The 27,823-nt window shown below is 43.7% G+C and overlaps 1 protein-coding gene across 2 annotated transcripts in view; it reads right to left on the bottom strand.

Moving 5' to 3' along the window:
• LOC100673190 (signal-regulatory protein beta-1-like) overlaps positions 1 to 23,842 on the bottom strand; it is a 54,290-nt gene extending 30,448 nt beyond the window's left edge. The window contains exon 1 of one of the 2 annotated variants that reach the window (XM_064275884.1): positions 23,635 to 23,842. In XM_064275884.1, coding sequence (XP_064131954.1) covers positions 23,635 to 23,707 — 73 coding nt within the window. In that variant the 5' untranslated portion in view covers positions 23,708 to 23,842. The remainder of the gene's footprint in view (positions 1 to 23,634) is intronic. The other variant, XM_023550103.2, reaches the window with a different exon arrangement.
• Positions 23,843 to 27,823: the final 3,981 nt, after the last annotated feature.

Here is a 27,823-nt window from a genome sequence, read left to right as displayed (position 1 = left end):
CTGGGCCCCGCTAGCCATGCAAGCCACTGACTTCCCTCTGAACTTAGACTGATTTATTCATGTCCTCCCAAACCTCAGTAAGACCTCACTCTGCAGCTTGACCCTGTCCTCGATGCTGACAGCACAGAGCTGAGTAAGACACATCCCTGCCTCTGAGCTTTTCTTAGTCTGCTGGGGCAACAGGCAGTCACCATGCACAGAGTGATCAGTGCGGCAAGGTGAAGCTTGGGGGGGTGGGTCTTGGGATGGGAGTGGTATCAGGGAAGGCTTGCTGGAGGTGGTGACACTTGAGTTGTGCCATTGAGCAGCAGAGACTGGGAGAAGGGAAGGCATTCCAGGATGAAGGAGCCACATAGTCAAAGTAGCAGAGGGGAGACAAGAGCTCAGGTAGGTTCGTTTGCTGTGAGCAGGCAGGGATGGGGCTAGCCTGGTCTGGGTTAACCTAGAGGGATGGCTGGGTTGACCATCTGAAGAGCAGGCTGTCAGTGGGGGAAGAATAAACCCAATAGGTAGAGAGGACCCAGTTACTGTGGCAGAAGCTACCACCTGCAATGGAGCCAGCACACATGGGGTGCACTTGGCCTGGCAAATAATGTGGGGCTGGGTCCAGGTGCTTGCACCTCCAACTACTCCAGGCAGCTCTGAGAACTGGGTAGTGTGCGGCAGCCTTGCAGGGAAAGGGTCCGCCCATCCCTGTAGCAGGTAAACTCTTAGGGTACCAAGATGGGCCAAAGTTGGATTTACATGCCTGTTCAGCTCGTCCCTACCAACGTGACCAGGCCAAGTAGCTTTTTGCTAAGGCTCCGCTGCCTCACCTGGGATAGGGGATACAGCTCCGACCGCCTGAGATGGAGGCTTGGGGGTTAGAAGGACCGGAGTGGGAACTATACGTCTCTTCGACTCCTCGCTCTCCCATGTCACACACACCATCTATTAGCAGGTCTTGCCACTTCAACTTTGGAGACATGACCAAACTCTGCCCTCTTTTCACCATGTCCACTGCACCACCATCCCTCACCTACATCATATCGCAGCTTCCAAACTGGCCTCCCTGCACCCACCTCGCCCCTCTACGCTGCACACTGTCCTTGCAGCCAGAGGAGCCTCTAAAACCTGAGTCAGGTAGCATCCCTCCTTTGCTGAAAACCCTCCTGCAGACCCCACAAACTCAAAGTGAGATCCAGAATGCTTATGGTGGCCCAGAGGACCCCACTGCCCTGCTCTTCCACAACCATGCCAGATCTCCACTCACCTCAGGGCCTTTGCACGTGCCATTCCCTCTGCCTGCAACTCTCATCCCCTAGATATTGACAGGGCTGGCCTCCTCGCCTCCTTCAGGCCTAGCTGAGATGCCTTCCCTTAACACCCTGTATAAAATACTTCCCACTATGTGCCCCTTGATCTGCTTTATTTTTCTGCGTATCACCCACCACCAGTCATATAACGTATACAGTTGCTAACTTCCCTTAGTGTCCACCTCCTCTCCCTACACTTACTCGTACCCAGCATGAAAGCAGGGCCTCAGTGTGGTCCCTGCAGTGTCTCCCAGGCTTGGACCAGTGCCTGGCATTTGCTGAATGAATATTTTGATTAGAATTTCAGCCACGAGACCTGAGGACATTTCTTAACCTCTGGGCTTCTGCTTCTTCATCTTTAGAGTAGGGATGATGATGATGATGATGATGATGATGATGATGATGATGATGATGATGATGATAAAAGGGCTGTTCTGAGAATGAAATGGGCTAATACATGTCAAGAATTTAGTGCCACAAGCATTCAACACAGGGCAGCCGTTGCCATGCAGCCGGATATTTAAGGCTGAAGGGATGACAGATGATCACAGCCTTAAGCCCAGGAGGCTAAGGATTCTCACAAGGCAGAACCAGCCCTCCCCAGAATATGCTCAAGACTGCTGGGGAGCAGAACCTGCGAGCAGGCTGAGAAAGCTGGTGGCAGGAAGCCAGGGAGGCAGGGATGCCAGAGACCCCAGTGAGCACCTACTGTGTTGGGACAGAGCTGGGAGATGATGAAGCAATGTTTGCAGTGTGGCCCCGTTTGCAAGGTGCCAGGGGAAAAAAGTATAAAGACATCTGCACTGGAGACACCCTTCTACTCAACAGGCCTAGGAGGACCGGGAGAGGCTTGGAGAGTGTCCAGGGGATACCAGCACCCACTAGTCCCTGAGCTTGTTGCCTTGACAACCTGAGGACCTTCTGTCCCACCTCGCCATTTTGGTTTAGTGAAGGTAGCTAACGAACTTTGACCCCTGCCACTGCTGAGAGCACAAAAAGCCTCACCTAACCACCGCAGTGACCCAGCAAGACAGTGCTGTCACCACCCTACTTCAGAGGACAAGACTGGGGCTCAGGGGAGGTACAGTCCCTTGGCCAAGGTCACAGGGCTGGCGAGTGGTCTGACTCCAGTTTCGTCTGAACCCCCACACACCACAGCTTTGTTCAATGAATTTTTGTGAGGAGGGTGACCCCGAGTTGGGCCCTCCAAACCAAATCTCGAGAAGAGAGTTCAGTGCCAGTTGCTTCCTGTTTGATGGTCTGCACAGCACCTGCTCATTCATCACACTTTCTAACCTGGGGAAGAAGTTGTGGGAAGCTGCAGTTTTCAGGACAAAATTTGGAGTTTCTTGGTTTCTCCCCTAACTCCATCTTTCACTGATGTTTTGTGTTCTCTGATGTTTTGTGGTTCCGTATTGCATAACAACAGGCAGGGATTTGTGTTGGTCACCAATCTGGTCACACAGGCAGGGTGGTGTATTGGTTAGAGCACAGGTTCTGCTTTCAGACCAGGTTCATGTCTACATGACCTCATGATGCAGAGCTTAGTACCCACCTTTTTCTTTCATTCAACCAATATGCATTAACCCACCTACTATGTGCCTGCCACTGCACTAAGGCTCTGGGAGGCCCCACCAAAAAACCCGATGCTGTTGGGTCAATTTGAACTCAGAGCAACCCTATAGGACAGAGTAGAGCTGCCCAATAGAGTTTCTAAGGAGCACCTGGTGGATTCGAACTGCCGAACTTTTGGTTAGCAGCTGTAGCTCTTAACCACTACACTACCAGGGTTTCCTCTGGGAGGCCCAGCACTGAATAAGCCAGATACAACACCTACCGTCACAGAGCTTATATCCTAGTAGGGGGACAGGGCTGAAATAATGAAACAAACATGCAATTGACTAGAAGAGCTAGAAAGAAAACAAATTTGGCATGGTGATAGAAAATAACAAGTGGGAACCTCATTTAGAAGGCAGTGGTCAGGGATGGACATCGTTGAGGCCTGAAAAACGTAGAAAAGGCCAGGAAGGGTGTTCCAGGAGGCAATAACAGGAATTGCAAAGACCCTGAGGTAGAAAAGAAGCTACATACAAAGGCCACAAAGAAGGCCATCATGCTGAAGCCCATGAAGCAAGGGGAATGTGGAATGAGAATAGGCTGGCAAGATAGATGGGGCCCAGATAACACCACACTCCATAGGCCATGAAAAGGAGTTTGGTTTTACTAAGCATAGAGGAAACCACTGGAAGGTTCTGAGCACTGCAACTGCTATGGAGTGAAGAGACTGAAGGGGGCAAATGCGGAGCAGGAAAGCCAGTGATGAGAAAGATACAGGCTTCAGAGGCCTGGGTTCAAATCCTACCTCTACACTTACATGTTGTGTAAGCTTGGATGAGTTAGTTCACCTCTCTGAGCCTCATTTACTTCATCTGGCTAATGGGTATAATAATCGTTTCCATCTCACAGAACTGTGATGAGAATTCACTGAGATAATGCAAAGAGAAACCAGCCAGCACGTGGGCTGTCATGGTCAATGCCAAGTGCTCAGCAAAGAAGATCCAACCTGGACCGGGCCTGATACCTCTCCTAACCCTCCCCACCCTCACCTCCCTCCCCTCCAGCCACACTGGTCTCATTGCTATTAATGGAACATTCCAAGATCATTCTGGCTTCAGGGCCTTTGCACATGCTATTCCTTCTGCCTGCAGTGCTCTTTCCCTGATACCCCATGGGTGCTCCCTCAGTTTTATTCAGGCCTCTGCTCCTCAGAGAGGCCCTTGACTGTCCCCATCCTCCCCATTCTCTATTCTCTCATCCTGCTTGAGTGTCTTTCCTGGAACCTGTCTTTCCACCTGACATGATTTGTTCACTTGGGTTTGTATTTTTCTTCCCTATTAAATGCCACCTCCTTGAGGGCAGGTGTTTTTGCATCTTCTTCATGGTTGTATCCACGGCACTGAAAACCATGTAGCAAATGCTCAAAAATGTTTGTTGAACGAATGATTGTAACTGAAGTGACCACCACAAGGACAGCACAGTGGTTAGGGGCAAACGGAGGCTGGGAGCCAGGCTTTCACTCTCACCAGCTGTGTAGCTTTAAAAGCGGCCTAACTTGGCTTTGAGGAGCCTCAGTTTCCTAATCTGTAAAATGGGGTGAAGGACTCCATGCTTCTTGGCTCACTGTGAGGATCAGAGTACGATGCATACCCAGAGATGCACACTGGAGTATTTATGGGTGGAATGACCCATAGTATCTAGCACCACTTTAGAATGTCCCAGCGAAGTGAAGGGCAGGTAGAACAAGGATGGCGGAGTGTGATAACTGTGGTCGTCACACCATTTTTCTAACTTTGCACATGTTTGAAAGTTTCCAAAATAAAAAGATAAGGAAGAGCTAATAGGTGCTCAAGCCTCAGCCCGGTCCTGGCACACAGTGGGTGCTTCACATGCACTAGTATTTCCCTCCACTTTGGGCTTCCATTTCTGGACACGGCGGCTTGAAGCTCAGAGGCAACAGAGCCATCCTGACAGCCGTGCCCACCCACTATCCCAGCCATCCTCCTGGCTGGAGCCCCTTCGCTCACTCCGTGATTCCAGCCTCTCTCTCCTGAGGGTACACTGATCTCCTCTGGCTCCTGGTGACGATGGGCAGCATAGCAGCCTGCCCCCTAAGTGGATGTGCCAGGAAATCTCACAGACACAGAAAACCAATTCTGTAGCAGCGCCAGCTCCCACCTGAGGTGTTTTGCATCTCCCTGGACGAGAGGCTGGTGAGACACGTGGCAGGGAAAATCCATCTCACAGAGGGCCCAGTCAGAAGACCTGCCCAGGATGGCCTAAAGTGAACAGGAAACCAGTCTCAGGTGTAAAAATAGGTCCTTCCTTCTCTGGTACAAGGCCCCAAACACATCTTGGGAATGAGCACCTACTGTGTGCGAGCAGTTTTGCTAGGCACATTAAAATACCAAAAAACAAAATAAAACAGAAACAAAGAAATCCCATCGCATCCAGTCCATTGTAACTCGTCGCGACCCAATGTGTTTCAGAGTGTAACTGCACCATAGGGTTTTCAGTGGCTGTAATCTTATGGACATAGATCACCAGGAGTTTCTTTTGCTGCACTAATGGGTCGATTCAAACTGACAACACTTTGGTAAGTAGACAAGAACAGTTCATTTGTGCCACCCAGGGACCTACGTGCCTTACAAAGGGTAGTCTCAGTTTTATAGATAACGGAATTAAGATGGAATCAAATAATGGAGATGATTACAACACTGTCTAACTGGCATTTTTTTTTTCTTTCATTCTTTCCACTTCTTTTTTTCCCCTGGTTTCTAGTTTTTCTCTACCACCCTTCCTTTCCTTCCTCCCAAATATCTAGCATCTTTTTTTTTCTCTCTCTCTCAGTTTCTTGTCTCTCTCTACATTACTTCTCTCCCTTTCCTCCAACCACCTAGCCACATGTGCCTTTCTCTCTCCTTTTTTTAAAAAATCTAGTTTCTTATTTCTTTCTCCCTTCCATTCCTTTCTCCCACCCATCTAGCTGCATGTGCCATATCTGTCCCTTCTTGATGGTCCGTGCCTCACAGCCTGGCTACAAAGCCACTGGCACACAGATTCCCCAGTCTGTGCCACTCCAATGGCAAGCTCACTCAGCATATTTTTTTTCCTGTTTCTCTCTCCTCTTTCTCTTCTTTCCCATACTCATTTAATTCCATACATCACGACTTCCCCGCTCCCTTCTGACTACCTGCACCATGAGCTGAACATTACACCCCCAAGCAGCACAGTCATGGTCCACTGAAAACTACCCTACACTGACCCAAGGCCCTGTCCTCTCAGCCCCAGTACGTGACTCAAACAACCCATCCCAGCACTTCCCTTTCAGCTGGACCTGCTCTGCAGCACCATAGCTGAGCGACTGATCCTGACCATTGGACAAGGTGGTGAGAAGTATCATGCCCAGACATGAGCAAGCAATAAAGAAAGCATAGCCTCCCTGCTGAGACATAACCAAATGAAACAAAAAAACAGGATGGAACATCTACAAAAATAAATGAAGAAAATAACTACTGAATGTCCAAATACAGCAGACAATATCAAAACAAAAACACAGGACAGGATGGTTTCAGTGGGTGTCCAAAATAAAACACCAGATGAGTTTCCAGTAGAAGAAAAGGCACTGGACCTACTCAATAGGGAATTCTACTCTCTAATATGCAGAGTTATCCAAGGGTTGAAGAAAACAGCAGACAAAATGAGGAAGAAATAGACAAAATTATGGAAAAGACACCAAAAAATGGAAGAATTCAGGAAAATAATACAGGAACAAAATGTCCAGATAAATTCACAGCTACAAACCATACAAGAACAGCAGTTAGAAATCCAAAAGATAAACAACAAGATTTCAGAAATGGACAGCGTCATAGAAGGTCTGAGGAAGACAGGATTGACAAAATTGAAAACAAATACTTGGGTACCACTTTGAGGAAAAATCAGAAAAAAAGAATGAAGAAAAATGCAGAAACCCTGAGAATGATGTGAGATACAATCAAAAGCAAAAATTTGTTAGCCATCAGAGTTCCAGAACGGGGATGAGAATGGAAAACACAGGGAGGATCATAGAAGAATTGCTGGCAGAAATCTTCCCTAATATCATGGGAGATGAAAAGCTGACCATTCAAGAAGCTCAACAACCCCATATAGGATAAAACCCAAAAGAAAATCACCAAGGAATGTCATAATCACACTCACTGAAACCAAAGACAAAGAAAGAATCCTGACAGAAGCTCAAGGAAAAAAGCCACATATAGAGGGGAAAGAATAAGACAAAGCTCTGATTACTTGGCAAGAAAATATGCAGGCAAAAAGGCAATGTGATAACATATATAAAACCTTGAATAAAAAAAATTGCCAAGCAAGAATAATTTATCCTGCAAAACTTTCATTCAAATATGATGGTGAAATTAAGCCATTTCCAGATAAACATAAACTAAGTGAATATGTAGAAACCAAAGCAAACTTACAAGGTTTATTGAAGGGAGTCCTTCGGTTTGAGAACAAACAACATCAGATGACAGCCTGAATCTGGGATGCAAGATCATACAAGCCAGATACAAACCTAGGAAATGAACTCTCAAGGATTAATCAAAACTAAAAGATTTACAACAGGGAACCAGAGAGATTAATCTGTAAAAGACAACAACATCAGAACAATAAAAGAGGGAATAAACATTGTAGGAACAGGACCTTCCATTGGAGAGGAAGGCAAGCAGACACTAAGTAATAAAAGACGGGCTCAAACTTAGGAAGATAAGGGTAAATTTTAAGGTAACCACAAAGAAAGTTAAGAAACCTACTCATCAAACTAAAGAAGAAAAACATAAAGTCTCAGTAAACACAAAAACTACAAAAACAAAGGAAAGGGAAAAAAAATCCACAAACAAAAGGAATTCAGCACAGGAGACTAAGAGGAGCAAAGAAAACATCAGCACCAAAAAAAAAAAAAAAAAAAAAACCCTACAAAATGACAACAATAAACTCACACCTCTCAATTACACTGAATGTAAATGGCCTAAATGTATCCATAAAGAGAAAAAGAGTGACAGACAGATTAAAAAAAAAAGACCCATCAATATGCTGTCTACAAGAGACACACCTTAGAAACAAAGATGTAAATTTATTAAAAATCAAAGGATGGAAAAAATATATCAAGAAAACAGCTACCGAAAAAGAGCAGGAGTGGCAATACTAATCTCAGATAAACTAGACTTTAAAACAAAATCCTCCATAAAAGACAAAGAATGGGAGGTGGGGCCAAGGTGGCTGACTAGGTAGAAGATACCTCTGATCCCTCTTGCAACAAAGACTCGGAAAAACAAGTGAATGGATCACATACATGACAGTCTACGAACCCTGACCATCAAACACAGGTCTAAAGGGTTGACCTGAGTGACAGGTGAGTGAAAAGCTGCATCCTGAAGCAGCAACTGCCTTTATAGCCTGCATCTGGCGCCACAGCCTTGAGCCCTCGAGGCTCCCTGGTGCCGAGTGGCAGGGCTGATTGCGGCTTGCTGAGGTGCAGCAGGCACCTAACCCCTAGCCCCCTGGGATAACCTCCGTAGAGACTCAGCAAGCACAAGCAGGCTGCATGCTGACGCTGCTAACGAGAGAACAAGCAACCACGGGGAAGCAGTGACTGTTTTCGGAGCCTGGAGCCAGCGTCCCAGCCAGAAAACCTTGGCGCTGGGCTTTGGACTGGGCGCAGGGGAGCTGAGCACTGAGCACGGCATCCTGAGATGGCGCAAACACGGGACGCAGCCCTAGCTTCCTGAAGTGACCGCGGGGGAAGCCCAGCCAGTGCATGCAGACAGCGCAGCGACGCGGCTGACAAGAGGAGAAGTCACTGAGAGGCAGCGACTGGTTTTGGAGCCTGGAGTTCGGCATCCCAGCCGGGGAACCTTGGCGCTGGGCTTTCGACTGGAAGCGGAGGAACTGACCACAGCTTCTGAGACAGCACAAGCACAGGATGCAGGCCTGACCCTCAGGGGCAATCTCAACCCAGCCAACGCACACAGGCTACAGGCCCCTCGGGAAACTCAGATAAAACAGTCATCACCAAGCAAGATAAGTAACTTCCTCTGTATTCCTGGGCGCTACTTTCTCCTATCTATCTGACCCCTCCCCTCCCTTCCCAGGCAGCTTCATTAACATTGGAATTTCTTGTGCCATGGAGTGAAGTGCTCTGCGGTTTTGTTTTGTTTTGTTTTTGTCTTTTCCTAACCCATTCTCCTGGCCTGAGAGAAGCAGCTACAAAAATCCAGGGATCAAGAATCCTTCCCTGACTTCCAGAAATTGGAATAAAAATACAGAACCAGCTCCAACCAAGCATATGAGATCCACAGTCTTGGGCTTTCATCCCTACAGGGAACAAGGTGGCTATTATAATGCAAAGGAAATTCTGATAGTGATCTGACTGTAATTGTTTTCCCAGATTACTGGAAAGACAAGTTTTCCAGGTCTGATATCTCTACCTATTAAACAGAGCCCTCACTGACCCACAACGGGGAACTGGGGACTGAAGCTCCACCCAACCCACCTAGCCTCCTACCAAAGGGGTCTGAGGATAGTGACACCTACCGATCTGTAGAGGTACATGCATTGGGTGCCTAAGGTACAGCTGCAGAGCCCACCCACAAAATTGCTTTAGGAATAGAGATACACCTACCTCACTGGCACATGGGGGATGGCTGTCAGCATCCTGCCCCCACAGGAGTGTGACCCCCTGCTGCTACTAGAATCTGGTGCACTCAACTATCACCACTACTCCTCTAAGTTGATAGGTGACAGTCTATTCCACACACTTGGTGATCCAAAATCAGATTCTAATGAAGAATAGTGAATGGACTCTTAGGCTTATATTCCTGGTAACAGCCCAAACCAGCTGGTAATGGGACATAAGTGATTCAAAGGCTGCAACAATCAAGACAGCACAATCTAGTAGCCCATCTATGTATACTGAAAGAAAACAAAACAAGATAAGATTCAGTGAGCAAATATAAAATAAATCATCACAATATCTTATAGATGGCTCAGAGACAGCAGTCGATATCAAACCACATAAAGAAGGAGACAATGATTGCTTCTATGACTCCCCAAATTAAAGAATCAAAATCTTTCCCAAATGAAGATACAATCCTGGAATTCCCAGATGCAGAATATAAAAAACTAATTTACAGAATGCTTCAAGACATCAGGGATGACCTCAGAAATGAAATAAGGCAATCTACAGAAAAAGCCAAGGAACACACTGATAAAGCAGTTGAAGAAATCAAAAAGATTATTCAAGAACATAGTGGAAAAATTAATAAGCTGCAAGAATCCATAGAGAGACAGCATTCAGAAATCCAAAAGATGAACAGTAAAATTACAGAATTAGACAACTCAATAGGAAGTCATAGGAGCAGAATTGAGCAATTGGAATGCAGAGCGGAGGAGTTGGAGGATAAGACAATTGACACCAATATAGTTGAAGAAAAATCAGATAAAAGAATTTAAAAAAAATGAAGAAACCCTAAGAATCATGTGGGACTCCATCAAGAAGAATAACTTGCGTGTGATTGGAGTTCCAGAACAGGGAGTGATAACAGAAAATACAGAAAGAATAGATGAAAATCTGTTGGCAGAAAACTTCCCTGACATCATGAAAGATGAAAGGATATCTATCCAAGATGCTCATCAAACCCCATATAAGATTGATCCAAAAAGAAAAACACCAAGACATATTGTCACCTAACTTGCCAAAGCCAAAGATAAAGAGAAAATTTTAAAAGCAGCCAGGGAGAAAAGAAAGGTCTCCTACAAAGGAGAATCAATAAGAATAAGTTCAGACTACTCAGCAGAAACCATGTAGTCAAGGAGGCAATGGGATGACATATATAGAGCACTGAAGGAGAAAAACTGCCAGCCAAGGATCATATATCCAGCAAAACTCTCTCTCAAATATGAAGGCGAAATTAAAACATTTACAGATAAACACAAGCTTAGAGAATTTGCAAAAACCAAACCAAAGCTACAAGAAATACTAAAGGATATTGTTTGGTCAGAAAACCAATAATATCAGATACCAGCAAAACACAAGGTCACAAAACAGAATGTCCTGATATCTACTCAAATAGGGAAATCACAAAAACAAACAAATTAAGATTAATTAAAAAAAAATACACATAACAGGGAATCATGGAAGTCAATAGGTAAAAGATCACAATAATCAAAAAGAGGGACTAAATACAGGAGGCATTGAACTGCCATATGGAGAGTGATACAAGGCGATATAGAACAATACAAGTTAGGTTTTTACTTAGAAAAATAGGGGTAAATAATAAGGTAACCACAAAAAGGTATAACAACTCCATAACTCAAGATAAAAGCCAAGAAAAACGTAACGACTCAACTAACATAAAGTCAAACACTATGAAAATGAGGATCGCACAATTTACTAAGAAAAACGTCTCAGCACAAAAAAGTAAGTGGAAAAATGAAATTGTCAACAACACACATAAAAAGGCATCAAAATGACAGCACTAAAAACTTATTTATCTATAATTACGCTGAATGTAAATGGACTACATGCGCCAATAAAGAGACAGAGAGTCATGGACTGGATAAAGAAACACGATCCATCTATATGCTGCCTACAAGAGACACACCTTAGACTTAGAGACACAAACAAACTAAAACTCAAAGGATGGAAAAAAATATATCAAGCAAACAAGAAGCAAAAAAGAAGAGGAGTAGCAATATTAATTTCTGACAAAATAGACTTTAGACTTAAATCCACCACAAAGGATAAAGAAGGATGCTATATAATGATAAAAGGGACAATTGATCAGGAAGACATAACCATATTAAATATTTATGCACCCAATGACAGGGCTGCAAGATACATAAATCAAATTTTAACAGAATTGAAAAGTGAGATAGATACCTCCACAATTATAGTAGGAGACTTCAACACACCACTTTCGGAGAAGGACAGGACAACCAGTAAGAAGCTCAATAGAGACACGGAAGATCTAATTACAACAATCAACCAACTTGACCTCATTGACTTATACAGAACTCTCCACCCAACTGCTGCAAAATATACTTTTTTTTCTAGTGCACATGGAACATTCTCTAGAATAGACCACATATTAGGTCATAAAACAAACCTTTGCAGAGTCCAAAACATCGAAATATTACAAAGCATCTTCTCAGACCACAAGGCAATAAAACTAGAAATCAATAACAGAAAAACTAGGGAAAAGAAATCAAATACTTGGAAAATGAACAATACCCTCCTGAAAAAAGACTGGGTTATAGAAGACATCAAGGAGGGAATAAGGAAATTCATAGAATGCAACGAGAATGAAAATAGTTCCTATCAAAACCTCTGGGACACAGCAAAAGCAGTGCTCAGAGGCCAATTTATATCAATAAATGCACACATACAAAAAGAAGAAAGAGCCAAAAGCAGAGAACTGTCCCTACAACTAGAACAAATAGAAAGTGAGCAACGAAAGAATCCATCAGGCACCAGAAGAAAACAAATAATAAAAATTAGAGCTGAACTAAATGAATTAGAGAACAGAAAAACAATTGAAAGAATTAACAAAGCCAAAAGCTGGTTCTTTGAAAAAATTAACAAAATTGATAAACCATTGGCTAGACTGACTAAAGAAATACAGGAAAGGAAACAAATAACCCGAATAAGAAACGGGAAGGACCACATCACAACGGAACCAAATGAAATTAAAAGAATCATTTCAGATCACTACGAAAAATTGTACTCTAACAAATTTGAAAACCTGGAAGAAATGGATGAATTCCTAGAAAAACACTTCCTACCTAAACTAACACATTCAGAAGTAGAACAACTAAATAGACCCATAACAAAAACGGAGATTGAAACGGTAATCAAAAAACTCCCAACAAAAAAAAGCCCTGGCCCGGACGGCTTCACTGCAGAATTCTACCAAACTTTCAGAGAAGAGTTAACACCACTACTACTGAAGGTATTTCAAAGCATAGAAAATGACGGAATACTACCCAACTCATTCTATGAAGCCACCATCTCCCTGATACCAAAACCAGGTAAAGACATTACAAAAAAAGAAAATTATAGACCTATATCCCTCATGAACATTGATGCAAAAATCCTCAAGAAAATTCTAGCCAATAGAATCCAACAACACATCAAAAAAATAATTCACCATGATCAACTGGGATTTATACCAGGTATGCAAGGCTGGTTTAATATCAGAAAAACCATTATGTAATCCATCACATAAATAAAACAAAAGACAAAAACCACATGATCTTATCAATTGATGCAGAAAAGGCATTTGACAAAGTTCAACACCCATTTATGATAAAAACTCTTACCAAAATAGGAATTGAAGGAAAATTCCTCAACATAATAAAGGGCTGCCCAACAGCCAATATCACTCTAAATGGAGAGAACCTGAAAGCATTTCTCTTGAGAAAGGGAACCAGACAAGGATGCCCTTTATCACCACTCTTATTCAACATCGTGCTTGAAGTCCTAGCCAGGGCAATTAGGCTAGACAAAGAAATAAAAGGTATCTGGATTGGCAAGGAGGAAGTAAAGTTATCACTATTTGCAGATGACATGATCTTATACACAGAAAACCCTAAGGAATCCTCCAGAAAACTATTGAAACTAATAGAAGAGTTTGGCAGAGTCTCAGGTTATAAGATAAACATACAAAAATCACTTGGATTCCTCTACATCAACAAAAAGAACATCGAAGAGGAAATCACCAAATCAATACCATTCACAGTAGCCCCCAAGAAGATAAAATACTTAGGAATAAATCTTACCAAGGATGTAAAAGACCTATACAAAGAAAACTACAAAGCTCTACTGCAAGAAATTCAAAAGGACATACTTAAGTGGAAAAACATACCTTGCTCATGGATAGGAAGACTTAACATAGTAAAAATGTCTATTCTACCAAAAGCCATCTATACATATAACGCACTTCCGATCCAAATTCCAATGTCGTATTTTAAGGGGATAGAGAAACAAATCACCAATTTCATATGGAAGGGAAAGAAGCCCCGGATAAGCAAAGCATTACTGAAAAAGAAGAAGAAAGTGGGAGGCTTCACTCTACCTGATTTTAGAACATATTATACAGCCACAGTAGTCAAAACAGCCTGGTACTGGTACAACAACAGGCACATAGACCAATGGAACAGAATTGAGAACCCAGATATAAATCCATCCACGTATGAGCAGCTGATATTTGACAAAGGCCCAGTGTCAGTTAATTGGGGAAAAGATAGTCTTTTTAACAAATGGTGCTGGCATAACTGGATATCCATTTGCAAAAAAATGAAACAGGACCCATACCTCACACCATGCACAAAAACTAATTTCAAGTGGATCAAAGACCTCAACATAAAGACTAAAATGATAAAGATCATGGAAGAAAAAATAGGGACAACGCTAGGAGCCCTAATACAAGGCATAAACAGAATACAAAACATTACCAAAAATGATGAAGAGAAACCCGATAACTGGGAGCTCCTAAAAATCAAACACGTATGCTCATCTAAAGACTTCTCCAAAAGAGTAAAAAGACCACCTACAGACTGGGAAAGAATTTTCAGCTATGACATCTCCGACCAGCGCCTGATCTCTAAAATCTACATGATTCTGTCAAAACTCAACCACAAAAAGATAAACAACCCAATCAAGAAGTGGGCAAAGGATATGAACACACATTTCACTAAAGAAGATATTCAGGCAGCCAACAGATACATGAGAAAATGCTCCCGATCATTAGCCATTAGAGAAATGCAAATTAAAACTATGATGAGATTCCATCTCACACCAACAAGGCTGGCATTAATCCAAAAAACACAAAATAATAAATGTTGGAGAGGCTGCGGAGAGATTGGAACTCTTATACACTGCTGGTGGGAATGTAAAATGGTACAACCACTTTGGAAATCTATCTGGCGTTATCTTAAACAGTTAGAAATAGAACTACCGTACAACCCAGAAATCCCACACCTCGGAATATACCCTAGAGAAATAAGAGCCTTGACACAAACAGATGTATGCACACCCATGTTTATTGCAGCTCTGTTCACAATAACAAAAAGCTGGAAGCAACCAAGGTGTCCATCAACGGATGAATGGTTAAATGGAGGGAGGGAGGGAGAGGGTTTTTTATTGATTAATCAGTAGATAAGAACTGCTTTAGGTGAAGGGAAAGACAACACTCAATACACGGAAGGTCAGCTCAATTGGACTGGACAAAAAGCAAAGAAGTTTCTGGGATAAAATGAATGCTTCAAAGGTCAGCGGAGCAGGGACGGGGGTCTGGGGACCATGGTTTGAGGGGACTTCTAAGTCAATTGGCAAAATAATTCTATTATGAAAACATTCTGCATCCCACTTTGAAATGTGGCATCTGGGGTCTTAAATGCTAACAAGCGGCCATCTAAGATGCATCAATTGGTCTCAACCCACCTGGAGCAAAGGAAAATGAAGAACACCAAGGTCACACGACAACTAAGAGCCCAAGAGACAGAAAGGGCCACATGAACCAGAGACCTACACCATCCTGAGACCAGAAAAACTAGTTGGTGCCCGGCCACAATCGATGACTGCCCTGACAGGGAGCACAACAGAGAATTCCTGAGGGAACAGGAGATCAGTGGGATGCAGACCCCAAATTCTCATAAAAAGACCGTACTTAATGGTCTGATTGAGACTAGAGGAATCCCGGCGGCCATGGTCCCCAGACCTTCTGTTGGCACAGGACAGGAACCATCCCCGAAGACAACTCATCAGACATGAAAGGGACTGGTCAGTGGGTGGGAGAGAGATGCTGATGAAGAGTGAGCTAATTATATCCGGTGGACACTTGAGATTGTGTTGGCATCTCTTGTCTGGAGGGGGGATGGGAGGATAGAGAGAGAGGGAAGCTGGCAAAATTGTCACAAAAGGCGAGACTGAAAGGACTGACTCAATAGGGGGAGAGCAAGTGGGAGTACGGAGTAAGATGTATGTAAACTTATATGTGACAGACTGATTGGATTTGTAAACGTTCACTCGAAGCTTAATAAAAGTTAATAAAAAAAAAATTGGGCAAAGGATATGAACATGCACTTCACTAAAGAAGATATCCAGGCAGCTAACAGATACGTTAGAAAATGTTCACGATCATTAGCCATTAGAGAAATGCAAATTAAAACTACGATGAGATTCCATCTCACTCCAACAAGGCTGGCATTAATCCAAAAAACACAAAATAATAAATGTTGAAGAGGCTGTGGAGAAATTGGAATTCTTATGCACTGCTGGTGGGAATATAAAATGGTACAACCACTTTGGAAATCTATCTGGCGTTTTCTTAAAAAGTTAGAAATAGAATTACCATACAACCCAGAAATCCCACACCTCGGAATATACCCTAGAGAAATAAGAGCCTTTACACGAACAGATATATGCACACCCTCATTTATTGCAGCACTGTTTACAATAGCAAAAAGCTGGAAGCAACCAAGGTGTCCATCAACGGATGAATGGTTAAATAAATTATGGTATATTCACACAATGGTCCCCAGACCTTCTGTTGTCCCAGGACAGGAACCATTCCCGGAGACAACTCATCAGACATGGAAAGGACTGGACAATGGGTTGTAGAGAGATGCTGATGAAGAGTGAGCTACTTGTATCAGGTGGACACTTGAGATTGTGTTGGCATCTCTTGTCTGGAGGGGAGATGGGAGGGTAGAGAGGGTTAGAAACTGACAAAACGGTCAGGAGAGACTGGAAGGAGGGAGCGGGCTGACTCATTACAGGGAGAGTAAATCGGAGTATGTAGTAAGGTGTACATAACTTTATATGTGACAGACTGACTTGATTTGTAAACTTTCACTTAAAGCACAATAAAAATCATTAAAAAAAAAAAAAAGACAAAGAATGCAATTATGTAATGATTAAGGGGGCAATCCACCATGAAGACATAACCACAATAAATATCGACATACCCAATGACAGGCCTCCAAAATACATAAAACAAACTCTAACAGCACTAAAAAGAGAAATTGACAGTTCCACAATAATAGTAGGAGACTTCAACACACCACTCTCAAAAAAGGACAGAACATCTAGAAAGAAATTCAAGAAAGATACGGAAGGCCACAATCAGCCAACTTGACCTCATAGACATACATAGAACACTCTTCCCAACAGCTGCAAAGTACATATTCTTTTTCAACACGCATGGAACATTCTCCAGAATAGACCACATATTTGGCCACAAAGCAACCCTCAACAAAATCTAAAACATTGCCATAATACAAAGTATCTTCTCTGATCACAATGTCATCAAAGTAGAAATTAAAAACAGAAAGAGCAAGGAAAAACATCAGTTGCATGGAAACTAATAACACCCTGCTTAAAAGCCAATGGGAAATAAAAGAAATCAAAGATGGAATAAAAAAATTCCTAGAATCAAACAAGAATGAAAACACATCATACCAAAACTTTTGAGATATAACACAGGCAGTGCTCAGGGGTCAAATACAGCAATAGATGCACACATCAAAATGGAATAGAGGGATGAAATCAAAACATCAGGGCCACAATCAGCAGGACCACTTTATGTATTTGCACTTACTAAGCCCTGGAGGGGTGCGACACCCAAAGCCTACAAAGACACTGCTGCGCAGCACACATTATTCTGAACACTTGACTACATAGACTAACTTTTTAAGTTTTCACCACAACCCTATTAGAGAGGAATTGTTATTTATTCCTATTTTATAGACAAGTAACTTGCCCAAATTTTAACACCCTATATAGTAATGGAACTTGGAATTGAACCCTGGCAGGTTGGTTTCAAGAAATATTTGTGCTTTTAATCAGTTTACTAGATGGCGTTTCAGCTGAGATGTTAGCACTTCTGGGAGGAGGAGGGGTGCTCTCCTGTCTGCCCAGAGGTCTGTGCCCAGCTCTGAGAAGGGAGTGGATGGGTGGGAGAAACACCCACATCCAGAATGTAACCCTAGGATGCTGGATTCTGGGTGACTTCATACCGTGCAAAGCACTATTTACCACTTTTTTCTATTGTTGTTGTTAAGTGCCGTCCAGTTGATTCCAACTCATAGTGACCTTATGTACAACAGAGTGAAACTCTACCTGGTCCTGTGCCACCCTCATAATTGTTGTTGTGCTTGAGCCCGTTGTTGCAGTCACTGTGTCAATACATCTCATTGAGGGTCTTCCTCTTTTTCACTGACCCTCTACCATGCGTGCATGATGTCCTTCTCAAGGGAGTAGTTTCTCCTGATAATGTGCCCAAAATATGTGAGACAAAGTCTCACCATCCTCACTTTTAAGAAGCATTCTGGATGTCCGTCTTCAAAGACAGATTTGTTTGTTCTTTTGGCAGTCCATGGTATAGTCGATATTCTTCACCAATGCCATAATTCAAAGGGGTCGATTCTCCTTTGGTCTTCCTTATTCATTGTCCAGCTTTTGCACGCATATGAAGCAACTGAAAATGCCATGTCTTGGGTCAGGCACACCTTAGTCCTTAAAGTGACATCTTTGCTTTTTAACACTTTAAAGGAGTCTTTTGCAGCAGATTTGCCCAAAGCAATGTGTTGTTTGATTTCTTGACTGCTGCTTCCATGGGCTTTGATTGTGGATCCAAGTAAAATGAAATCCTTAACAACGTCAATCTTTTCTGTTTATCATGATGTTGCTTATTGGTCCATTTGTGAGAGTTTTGGTTTTCTTTATATTGAGGTGTAATCCATACTGAAGGTTGTACTCTTTGATCTTTATCAACAAGTGCTTCAAGTCCTCTTCAGTTTCAGCAAGCAAGGTTATGTCATCTGCACATCACAGGTTGTTAACGAGTCTTCCTCCAATCCTGATGCCACATTCCTCATATAGTCCAGCCTTCTCAAATTATTTGCTCAGCATATTGAATAACTATGGTGAAAGGATACAACCCCGACACACATCTTTCTTGACTTTAAACCACGCAACATTCCCTTGCTCTGTTTGAAAGACTGCCTCTTGGTCTAAGCAGGAGGTCCCTCATGAGCACAAATAAGTGTTCTGGAATTCTCGTTCTTTGCAATGTTATCCATAACTTGCTATGATCCACAAAGTCAAATGTCTTTGCATAGGCAGTAAAAGACAGGTAAATATCTTTCTAGTGTTCTCTACTTTCAGCCACCATCCATTTGACATCAACAATGCTATTCTTTGTTCCATGTCCTCTTCTGCATCCAGTGCTTTCTCTACTAGTTTTGTTATATGGATATATATATATAAGAAACTATTAGAAAAATACAAGTATTTTAAATAAACATATTTAGAATATAATATATATTCATATTACATAGTATATAATACAACATATATATAAAGCACAAGCACACACACACACACACGCACACACATCCATGGGAGCTACGAGTACTTAACCTGGTCACTGTTAACTGGAAAATTAGAGGTTCAAGTCCACCCAGAGGGGCCTTAGAAGAAAGGCCTGATGATGCTGAAAAATCAGCCACTGAAAATCCTAAGGAACATAGGTAGTTCTACTCTGACACACATGAAGTCACCGTGATTCAGAGTCAAGTCCACGGCAATTGGAAAAAAACTACATGTGTATAAATACATATACATAGGAGCCCTGGTGGTGCATTGGTTAGGCTCTTGGCAGCTAACCAAAAGGTTGGCAGTTTGAACACACCCAGCGGCTCTGCGGGCAAAGGTCTGATGATTACTTCCATAAGATTACAGCCAAGAAAACCCTATGGGGCAGTTCTGCTCTGTCACACAGGGTCTCTATGAGTAGAAAATCAACTCCACAGCAGCCAGCAACACCTATACATATACACATGCATATAATATACACATGCGCATACATACATATATCACCATTGCAGTTGAGTGGATTCGGACTCATAGCGACCCTATGGGAAAGAGAAGAACTGCCCCATCGAGTTTTCAAGGAGCACCTGACGGATTTCAACTAAAGGCCTTTTGGTTTGCAGCTGTAGAACTTAACCACCATGCCACCAGGGTTTCCACATACATATGTACACACATACGTATACACATGCTGTTGTTGTTGTTAGGTGCCGTCGAGTTGGTTCCGACTCATAGCGACCCTATGCACAACAGAACGAAACACTGTCCGGTCCTGTGCCATCCTTACAATCATTGTTATGCTTCAACTCATTGTTGCAGCCACTGTGTCAATCCACCCCGTTGAGGGTCTTCCTCTTTTCTGCTGATCCTGTACTCTGCCAAGCATGATATCCTTCTCCAGGGACTGATCCCTCCTGACAACATGTCCAAAGTATGTAAGACGCAGTCTCGCCATCCTTGCCTCTAAGGAGCATTCAGGCCGCACTTCTTCCAAGACAGATTTGTTTGTTCTTTTGGCAGTCCATGGTATATTCAATATCCTTCGCCAAAACCACAATTCGAAGGTGTCAACTCTTCTTCAGTCTTCCTTATTCATTGTCCAGCTTTCATGTGCGTATGATGTGATTGAAAATACCATGGCTTGAGTCAGGCGCACCTTAGTCTTCAGGGTGACATCTTTGCTTTTCAACACTTTGAAGAGGTCCTTTGCAGCAGATTTGCCCAATGCAATGCATCTTTTGATTTCTTGACTGCTGCTTCCATGGCTGTTGATTGCGGATCCAAGTAAAATGAAATCCTTGACAACTTCAATCTTTTCTCCGTTTATCATGATGTTGCTCATTGGTCCAGTTGTGAGGATTTTTGTTTTCTTTCTGTTGAGGTGTAATCCATACTGAAGGCTGTGGCCTTTGATCTTCATTAGTAAGTGCTTCAGGTCCTCTTCACTTTCAGCAAGCAAAGTTGTGTCATCTGCATAACCCAGGTTGTTAATGAGTCTTCCTCCGATCCTGATGCCCCGTTCTTCTTCATATAGTCCAGCTTCTCGTATTATTTGTTCAGCATACAGATTAAATAGGTATGGTGAAAGAATGCAACCTTGACACACACCTTTCCTGACTTTAAACCAATCAGTATCCCCTTGTTCTGTCCGAACAGCTGCCCCTCGATCTATGTAAAGGTTCCTCACGAGCACAATTAAGTGTTCGGGAATTCCCATTCTTCGCAGTGTTATCCATAGTTTTTTTATAATCCACACGGTCGAATGCCTTTGCATAGTCAACAAAACACAGGTAAACATCCTTCTGATATTCTCTGCTTTCAGCCAGGATCCATCTGACATCAGCAATGTTATCTCTGGTTCCATGTGCCCTTCTGAAACCGGCCTGAATTTCTGGCAGTTCCCTGTTGATATACTGCTGCAGCCATTTTTGAAATGATCTTTAGCAAAATTTTGCTTGCGTGTGATATTAATGATATTGTTCAATACTTTCCACATTCGGTTGGATCACCTTTCTTGGGAATAGGCATAAATATGGATCTCTTCCAGTCAGCTGGCCAGGAAGCTGTCTTCCATATTTCTTGGCATAGACGAGTGAGCACCTTCAGCGCTGCATCTGTTTGTTGAAATATCTCAATTGATATTCCATCAATTCCTGGAGCCTTGTTTTTCGCCAATGCCTTCAGAGCAGCTTGGACTTCTTCCTTCAGTACCATCGGTTCCTGATCATATGCCACCTCTTGAAATGGTTGAATATCGACTAATTCTTTTGGCAGAATGACTCTGTGCATTCCTTCCATCTTCTTTTGATGCTTCCTGCATCGTTTAATATTTTCCCCATGGAATTCTTCACTATTACAACTCGAGACTTGAATTTTTTCTTCAGTTCTCTCAGCTTGAGAAACGCCGAGCGTGTTCTTCCCTTTTGGTTTTCCATCTCCAGCTCTTTGCACATCCCATTATAATAATTAACTTTGTCTTCTCGAGATGCCCTTTGAAATCTTCTGTTCAGTTCTTTTACTTCACCAATTCTTCCTTTTGCTTTAGCTGCTCGACACTCAAGAGCAAGTTTCAGAGTCTCCTCTGACATACATCCTGGTCTTTTCTTTCTTTCCTGCCTTTTCAGTGACCTTTTGCTTTCTTCATGGATAATGTCCTTGATGTCATTCCACAACTCGTCTGGTCTTCCATCACTAGTGATCAGTGTGTCAAATCTATTCTTGAGATGGTCTCTAAATTCAGGTGCGATAGACTTAAGGTCATATTTTGGCTCTTGTGGATTTGCTCTGAGTTTCTTCCATTTCAGCTTGAACTTGCATATGAGCAATTGATGGTCGGTTCCACAGTTGGCCCCTGGCCTTGTTCTGGCTGGTGATATTGAGCTTTTCCATCGTCTCTTTCCACAGATGTAGTCGATTTGATTTCTGTGTGTTCCATCTGGCGAAGTCCATGTGTATAGTCACCGTTTATGTTGGTGAAAGAAGGTATTTGCAATGAAGAAGTCGTTGGTCTTGCAAAATTTTATCATTCAATCTCCAGCATTGTTTCTAGCACCAAGGCCATATTTTCCAACTACTGATCCTTCTTCTTTGTTTCCAACTTTCGCATTCCAATCACCAGTAATTATCAATGCATCTTGATTGCATGCTCAATCACATACATATACATTAATACGGAAACCCTGGTGACATAGTGGTTAAGACCTATGGTTGCAAACAAAAGGTCAGCAGTTCAAATCCACCAGGCGCTCCTTTGAAACTCTATAGGGGCAGTTCTACTCTATCCTATAGGGTCGCTATGAGTCAGAATTGACTCGAGTGCAATGGGTTTGCAGTTTTTTTTGGTTTATACACTAATACATATATATTACGTTTTTTATACACATACATATATATATACACACATACACGAGTACATACATGTGTAAATATACATATGTATATACATATACTTGCCTATATACACACATAAACACATGCATATGTATACACACACAAACATATAATACACATATGTACAGATGCATATACACATACGTGTATACACATATATATGTCATATACACAAATACATACATATGTATGTATACACACGTGCATATACACACACATACTTGCGTATGTATTTAGGCAGCCAGCCTCCCAAGATCTATGGTCTTCAGCAGGAAGAAAGAGTCCGATGCTGCACCCTCACATCCTCCTTCAAGATGGTGCCAGAGCCTGCAGGTTAAGTCCCAGGAGGGCATGAAGCCTTCACAGGGTGCCAGGTGTGTGGGAGGTGAAGGACAAAACAGCAAAAATCAATTTCTGTCATATGGATTCTGACTCACAGTGACCCTGTGTGTGTCAGAGTAGAACTGTGCTCCATATGGTTTTCAATGACGGTGATCTTTCAGAAGTAGATTTGCTAGGCCTTTCCTCTTAGGTGTCTCTGGTGGAATCGAACAACTAAACTTTCTATCACTTAGTAGCCAGGCTCCACCCAGTGACTCTGTGGGAGGTGAGGAAGGACTGAATGAAGGACTGGAACTGCTGTGGGGTAAACCCTGCTGGATCTGGTTGGGATAGGAAAGGACCCCTCCAAGCAGTAAGACCTCCCTGGGGAAAAAGTAAGGCTTCTATGGGGATTTCTTTAGGAGTTTCTTGTTTTAAACAACTATTTAAGGAAATGTCTTAAAGATGAAGAGGCAGAGGAGAAAGAAGCCTGAGGACTGTGAGGTAATTTAAGAAGAAGGAGGGCAACAGGAGGTGAGGGGATTGGGATCCATCTGCCCCACTGCCAAGGAGGGAGGGGCACCACTGTCAAGCTCAGGCTCAGGTGAGCATCCCTGCCGGGTGGTGCCGCAGGGGGGCCACACTTACCTGTGAGTCCCAGCAGCAGAGGCAGCAGTAGGGAAGGCCGAGGCAGGCAGGGCTGGTTGGCAGAGACAGGCATCGTGGTGGTCCCTGGAGCTTGCTCTTTTTGCTAATGTTGCCCTGGGGAGGCCCTGGACTCTGCTCTGCAGGGAGAGATGTAGCCTTTTCTCCTGTGGTGTCAGAGCAAGTGACTGTGATGGGAGGAAAGGGCTGTGAGACTCTGGCAGTTTCTGCTTCTCGATTGTGAAAGAGAAACCACACACCAACTAAGAGGTTCCTGAGATGAGGGTTCAAAGAAACAATGATTTTTGGAGAGGTCCTGGCCAACCCGTTCAGTGCCCACACTCTGTGCCCTAGGCCCTACATACCATCCCAGGGACGCCGGTAGCCCTTCCTCATCCAAGAGCACCAGGGGCATGGGCTGGATGAAGGCTTCTGCCCCAGAACCTCTCAGTGATGGAAGGTGTGTCAGCCTCCTGTACCTACCCAACATCTGGGGTCAGATGAGCTACACAGCTGGAGTCAGGAGGAGAGCTCCATAGGGCCAACATTCCCTTTGGGTGGAGATCCCAGGGAGGGGGGGCCCTGTTTTCCCCACTCCAGTGCTATCTGTGGTTTCAATATGCCTGAGTCAGTGTCTATTGAAAGATCCTGGATTTGCAGCCAGTCCCTGCCAGGGGTACAGGGATCTCTTCCTTTCTCCTTCTTGCTGGGAAGGTAGCTTTGACTGAGCAAGGAGTTAAAATCTGGGAGGGGCTTGTGGTTTCTGTTTTAGAGGATGGAGGAAGCCTGCGGTGGGAGGAAGGAAGAAGGGGACTAGGGTTGATCAACCTGCAGGGAGAGCAACACAGCTAGGACCAGAAGTACCTCTCCTGCCTGCCCCCCAGCCTGGAGTCAGCTGTGGGGAGAGCAGATAGCAGGAGCCATGCCTACACCAAGAATGTGCCTCCACTTCCCACTTGTGAACAATCATGTCCACCTCACACCATGGTGTCCAGAGTCTCTCAACCCTGAGCTCTTCAATTCTGTGGGCCCATCGCCAGGCACTGCTGTCTGTGACTTAGTTTCTTCTCTGCTCCAGGCCCCTGCCTCCTTCCTAGAGGCTGACTGTACATTTGTGATGAGAACGGACAAAATCAGTGGGGAAATCTGAGACATGACAAGTTTCCTCTTCCCTTGAGACCGTATTAGTCTAGCTTTTTTTTTTTTTTTTCCTTCTGAGAGAGATTCCATACAGGGGTCTTGACAAGAAGCTGACAATAGGGTTCCCTGTGACGTCCATCATCCCAACCCCAACCCCTCTTTTGAAGAACGACAGATTGTATTTTCCAGAGATGACCACGTTGCTATCCCTGTCCCACACCCTCTCGACACCACTTCCGTGTGTTGTGGGTGTCTGTTCCCCTCCTCCTGAACCTGGGCAGTCTGTGTCTACCGCCGAAGTGATGCTCTGTGACATTTTAGGCTAGATCATTCAATTTCTCTGTATTTCCATCTTGCTCTTTTGGGATACTTATTGTTCGAATCTCAGCTGAGATGCCAGCCCATAGCCAGATTCTATCACCATATAATTATAGAAGTTTCCAGATGATTCTTCGGAAACCCTGGTGGGGTAGTGGTTAAGCGCTATAGCTGTTAACCTAAAGGTCAGCAGTTCAAATCTGCCAGGAGCTCCTTGGAAATTTCACGGGGCAGTTCTACCCTGTCCCATAGGGTGGCTATGAGTCGGAATGACTTGACGGCAACAGGTTTGGCTCTTTTTTTTTTTTGGTTTCCAGATGATTCTAGCCCACGCAGTCTGAATCTTTCAATCTGAGGTCCTAGAAAAGATACAGTAGACACAAGCCATTCTTGTGCCCTGTCTGAATTCCTGACCCACTCTATCCGTGATCATAATAAAATGGTAGGTTTTGACCCCTACGTAGATTCAGAAAACAAACCTAAATTGGAGGAATTGGTACTCGAGAAGAGGGAGAGGAGTAGGACATGCAAGAACTTAGACACGAGGGTGGGATTCAGGCCCCCTATTCTCCTTCCCCAGGTGGAATTAGCTGGATGAGCCCTCAGCTTTCCTATTGGGCTTCTCCACGCCTTGTACTGAGACCCCGCACTGTGGTGTAGAGAGGAGGGTGGGAGGCAGGCAGGCAGCAAGGGAAGGCTTATAAAGCTCATTGCTCCATATTTCTCCTCTCTCAGCTAGGAAGGAAGCAGCAGAGCCTGAAGCTCCCTCAGTGCAGGGGAGGGAGCTGCTGTGGTGAAGCACGTCCATCCATCCACTCACTCACTCAACACCTGTTTCCCGAGGGTTTGCACTTGTGCTCAGCATGGGAGGCAGAAGGATTGGATGCCCTGCTCGGTGAGGACAGACACAGCCCCCTCCCAAGACTTAACCCCTTCTACTGACTCTTGGACATCTTTTGAAAATCCTTGATCAAACCCCATTTTCCTCATTACTATACATGAGATGGAGGCTCTTAGAGAATGTAGGGAGGTTTCTGGGGAAGTAATGCCCCTGGGTGAATTGGCTTGCACTCAGCTAATAACAGAAAGGTTGTTGGTTTGAATCTGCCCGGTGATGCCATGGAAGAAAGGTCTAGTCATCTGCTTTTATAAGCTTACGTCCAAGAAAACCCTGTGACACAGTTATGCTTTGTACCACATGGGGTCATCATGAATTTTAATAGACTCAAGGACAATAATTATTATTATTATTATTTGCTGGGTAAGTAGGCAGATGTGTCCCTTTCTGACCTCCAGATGAATCTTACTACCATGTGACCTTGTAGGCCCTTCTTGACCGGGTCCTTTCTAATTTCACCTGCTCCCAGATCAGGCTCTGACCACCATCTCATCCATCTCCTTGAAGCCTGAGCCTCCTTTCAACTTGAGCTCAAGCCCTCCACATCCTGCAGAATGGAGTGTTGAGACCTTTCTCATCAGCAGCACCTTGTGGCCTGTGAGGAGATCCAGGAAGAGAAGGGTGGGCAAGAAGAGCCTCCAGAGGGTACCTGGGAGCTCATCTGACAGGGCCTCCTCTCTCCCACCTGAGGCCACAGGGGCCCATCAGTGACAACTCTTCCCACTGCTCTGGGCCCTGCCCAGACACAGTAACCTGAGGCAGGAGCCCAGGCAAACATTCACCTGCATCTCACACTGCTGAGTGGGGTGTCATTTAGGGAAAAGGAAGAAAAACCTCAATCATTTGATTTTCTTGCATGACCTCCTTCACTCCTCAGTCCTATGAGATGGATATTACTGCCTCCATTTTGGTAAGAAGATCCAGGCTCAAAGATTTTAGGAAACTTTCCAGGGTCAAAAGGTAGCAAGAGTCTGTCAAATACAATGCTCATTCTTGTCCCTCTAGATCAAGAAAGAACATGTACCAAGGACACCCAGAGTCCCTTCTGGGGACTAGGAGGGGCTAGGAGGGCAACGACACATCAGGGCCAAGGAGTGATCATCTGCACCGGTAATATGTGGAGTACAGACATGATCCCATGGAGAGAACATCAAGGCTGCCCTGCTCAGCACCACAACCTGAGCTCAATCAGGACCTAAGCAAAGATTGAAACACCTCCTGTTGTTAGGGGACAGTGAGTCAGTTCAGACTCATAGTGACCCTATGTACCACAGAAGAAAACGCTGCCCGGTCCTGCTCCATCCCTACAATTATTGTTATACTCGAGCCCATTGTCGCAGCCACTGCATCCATCTATCTCATTGAGAAAGAGTCTTCCTCTTTTTTGCTGACTCTCTATTTTACCAAGCATGATGTCCTTCTCAAGGGAATGGTCTTTCATGATAACGTGTCCAAAGTATGTGAGATGAATTCTTGCCATCCTTGCTTCTAAATAGCATTTTGGTTGTACTTCTCCCAAGACAGATTTGTACGTTCTGAGGGCAGTGAATAATACATTCAATATTCTTCACCAACACCATTAATCAAAGGTATCAATTCTTCTCTGGTATACTTTATTCTTTGCCCAGCTTTTGCATGCACGTGAGGCAATTGAAAACACTATGGATTGTGTCAGGCACACCTTACTCCTTAAAATGACGTATTTTCTTTTTAATGATTTAAAGAGATCTTTCACAACAGATTTGCCCAGTGCCATGCATTGTTTGATTTCTTGACTGCCGCTTCCATGGGCATTGATTGTGGATCCAAGTAAAATGAAATCTTTAACAACTTCAA

This window comes from Loxodonta africana, chromosome 24 (genome assembly GCF_030014295.1).
Source record: "Loxodonta africana isolate mLoxAfr1 chromosome 24, mLoxAfr1.hap2, whole genome shotgun sequence".
In the NCBI taxonomy this organism is placed as follows: domain Eukaryota; kingdom Metazoa; phylum Chordata; class Mammalia; order Proboscidea; family Elephantidae; genus Loxodonta; species Loxodonta africana.
This window is presented reverse-complemented; position numbering and strand designations above follow the sequence as displayed.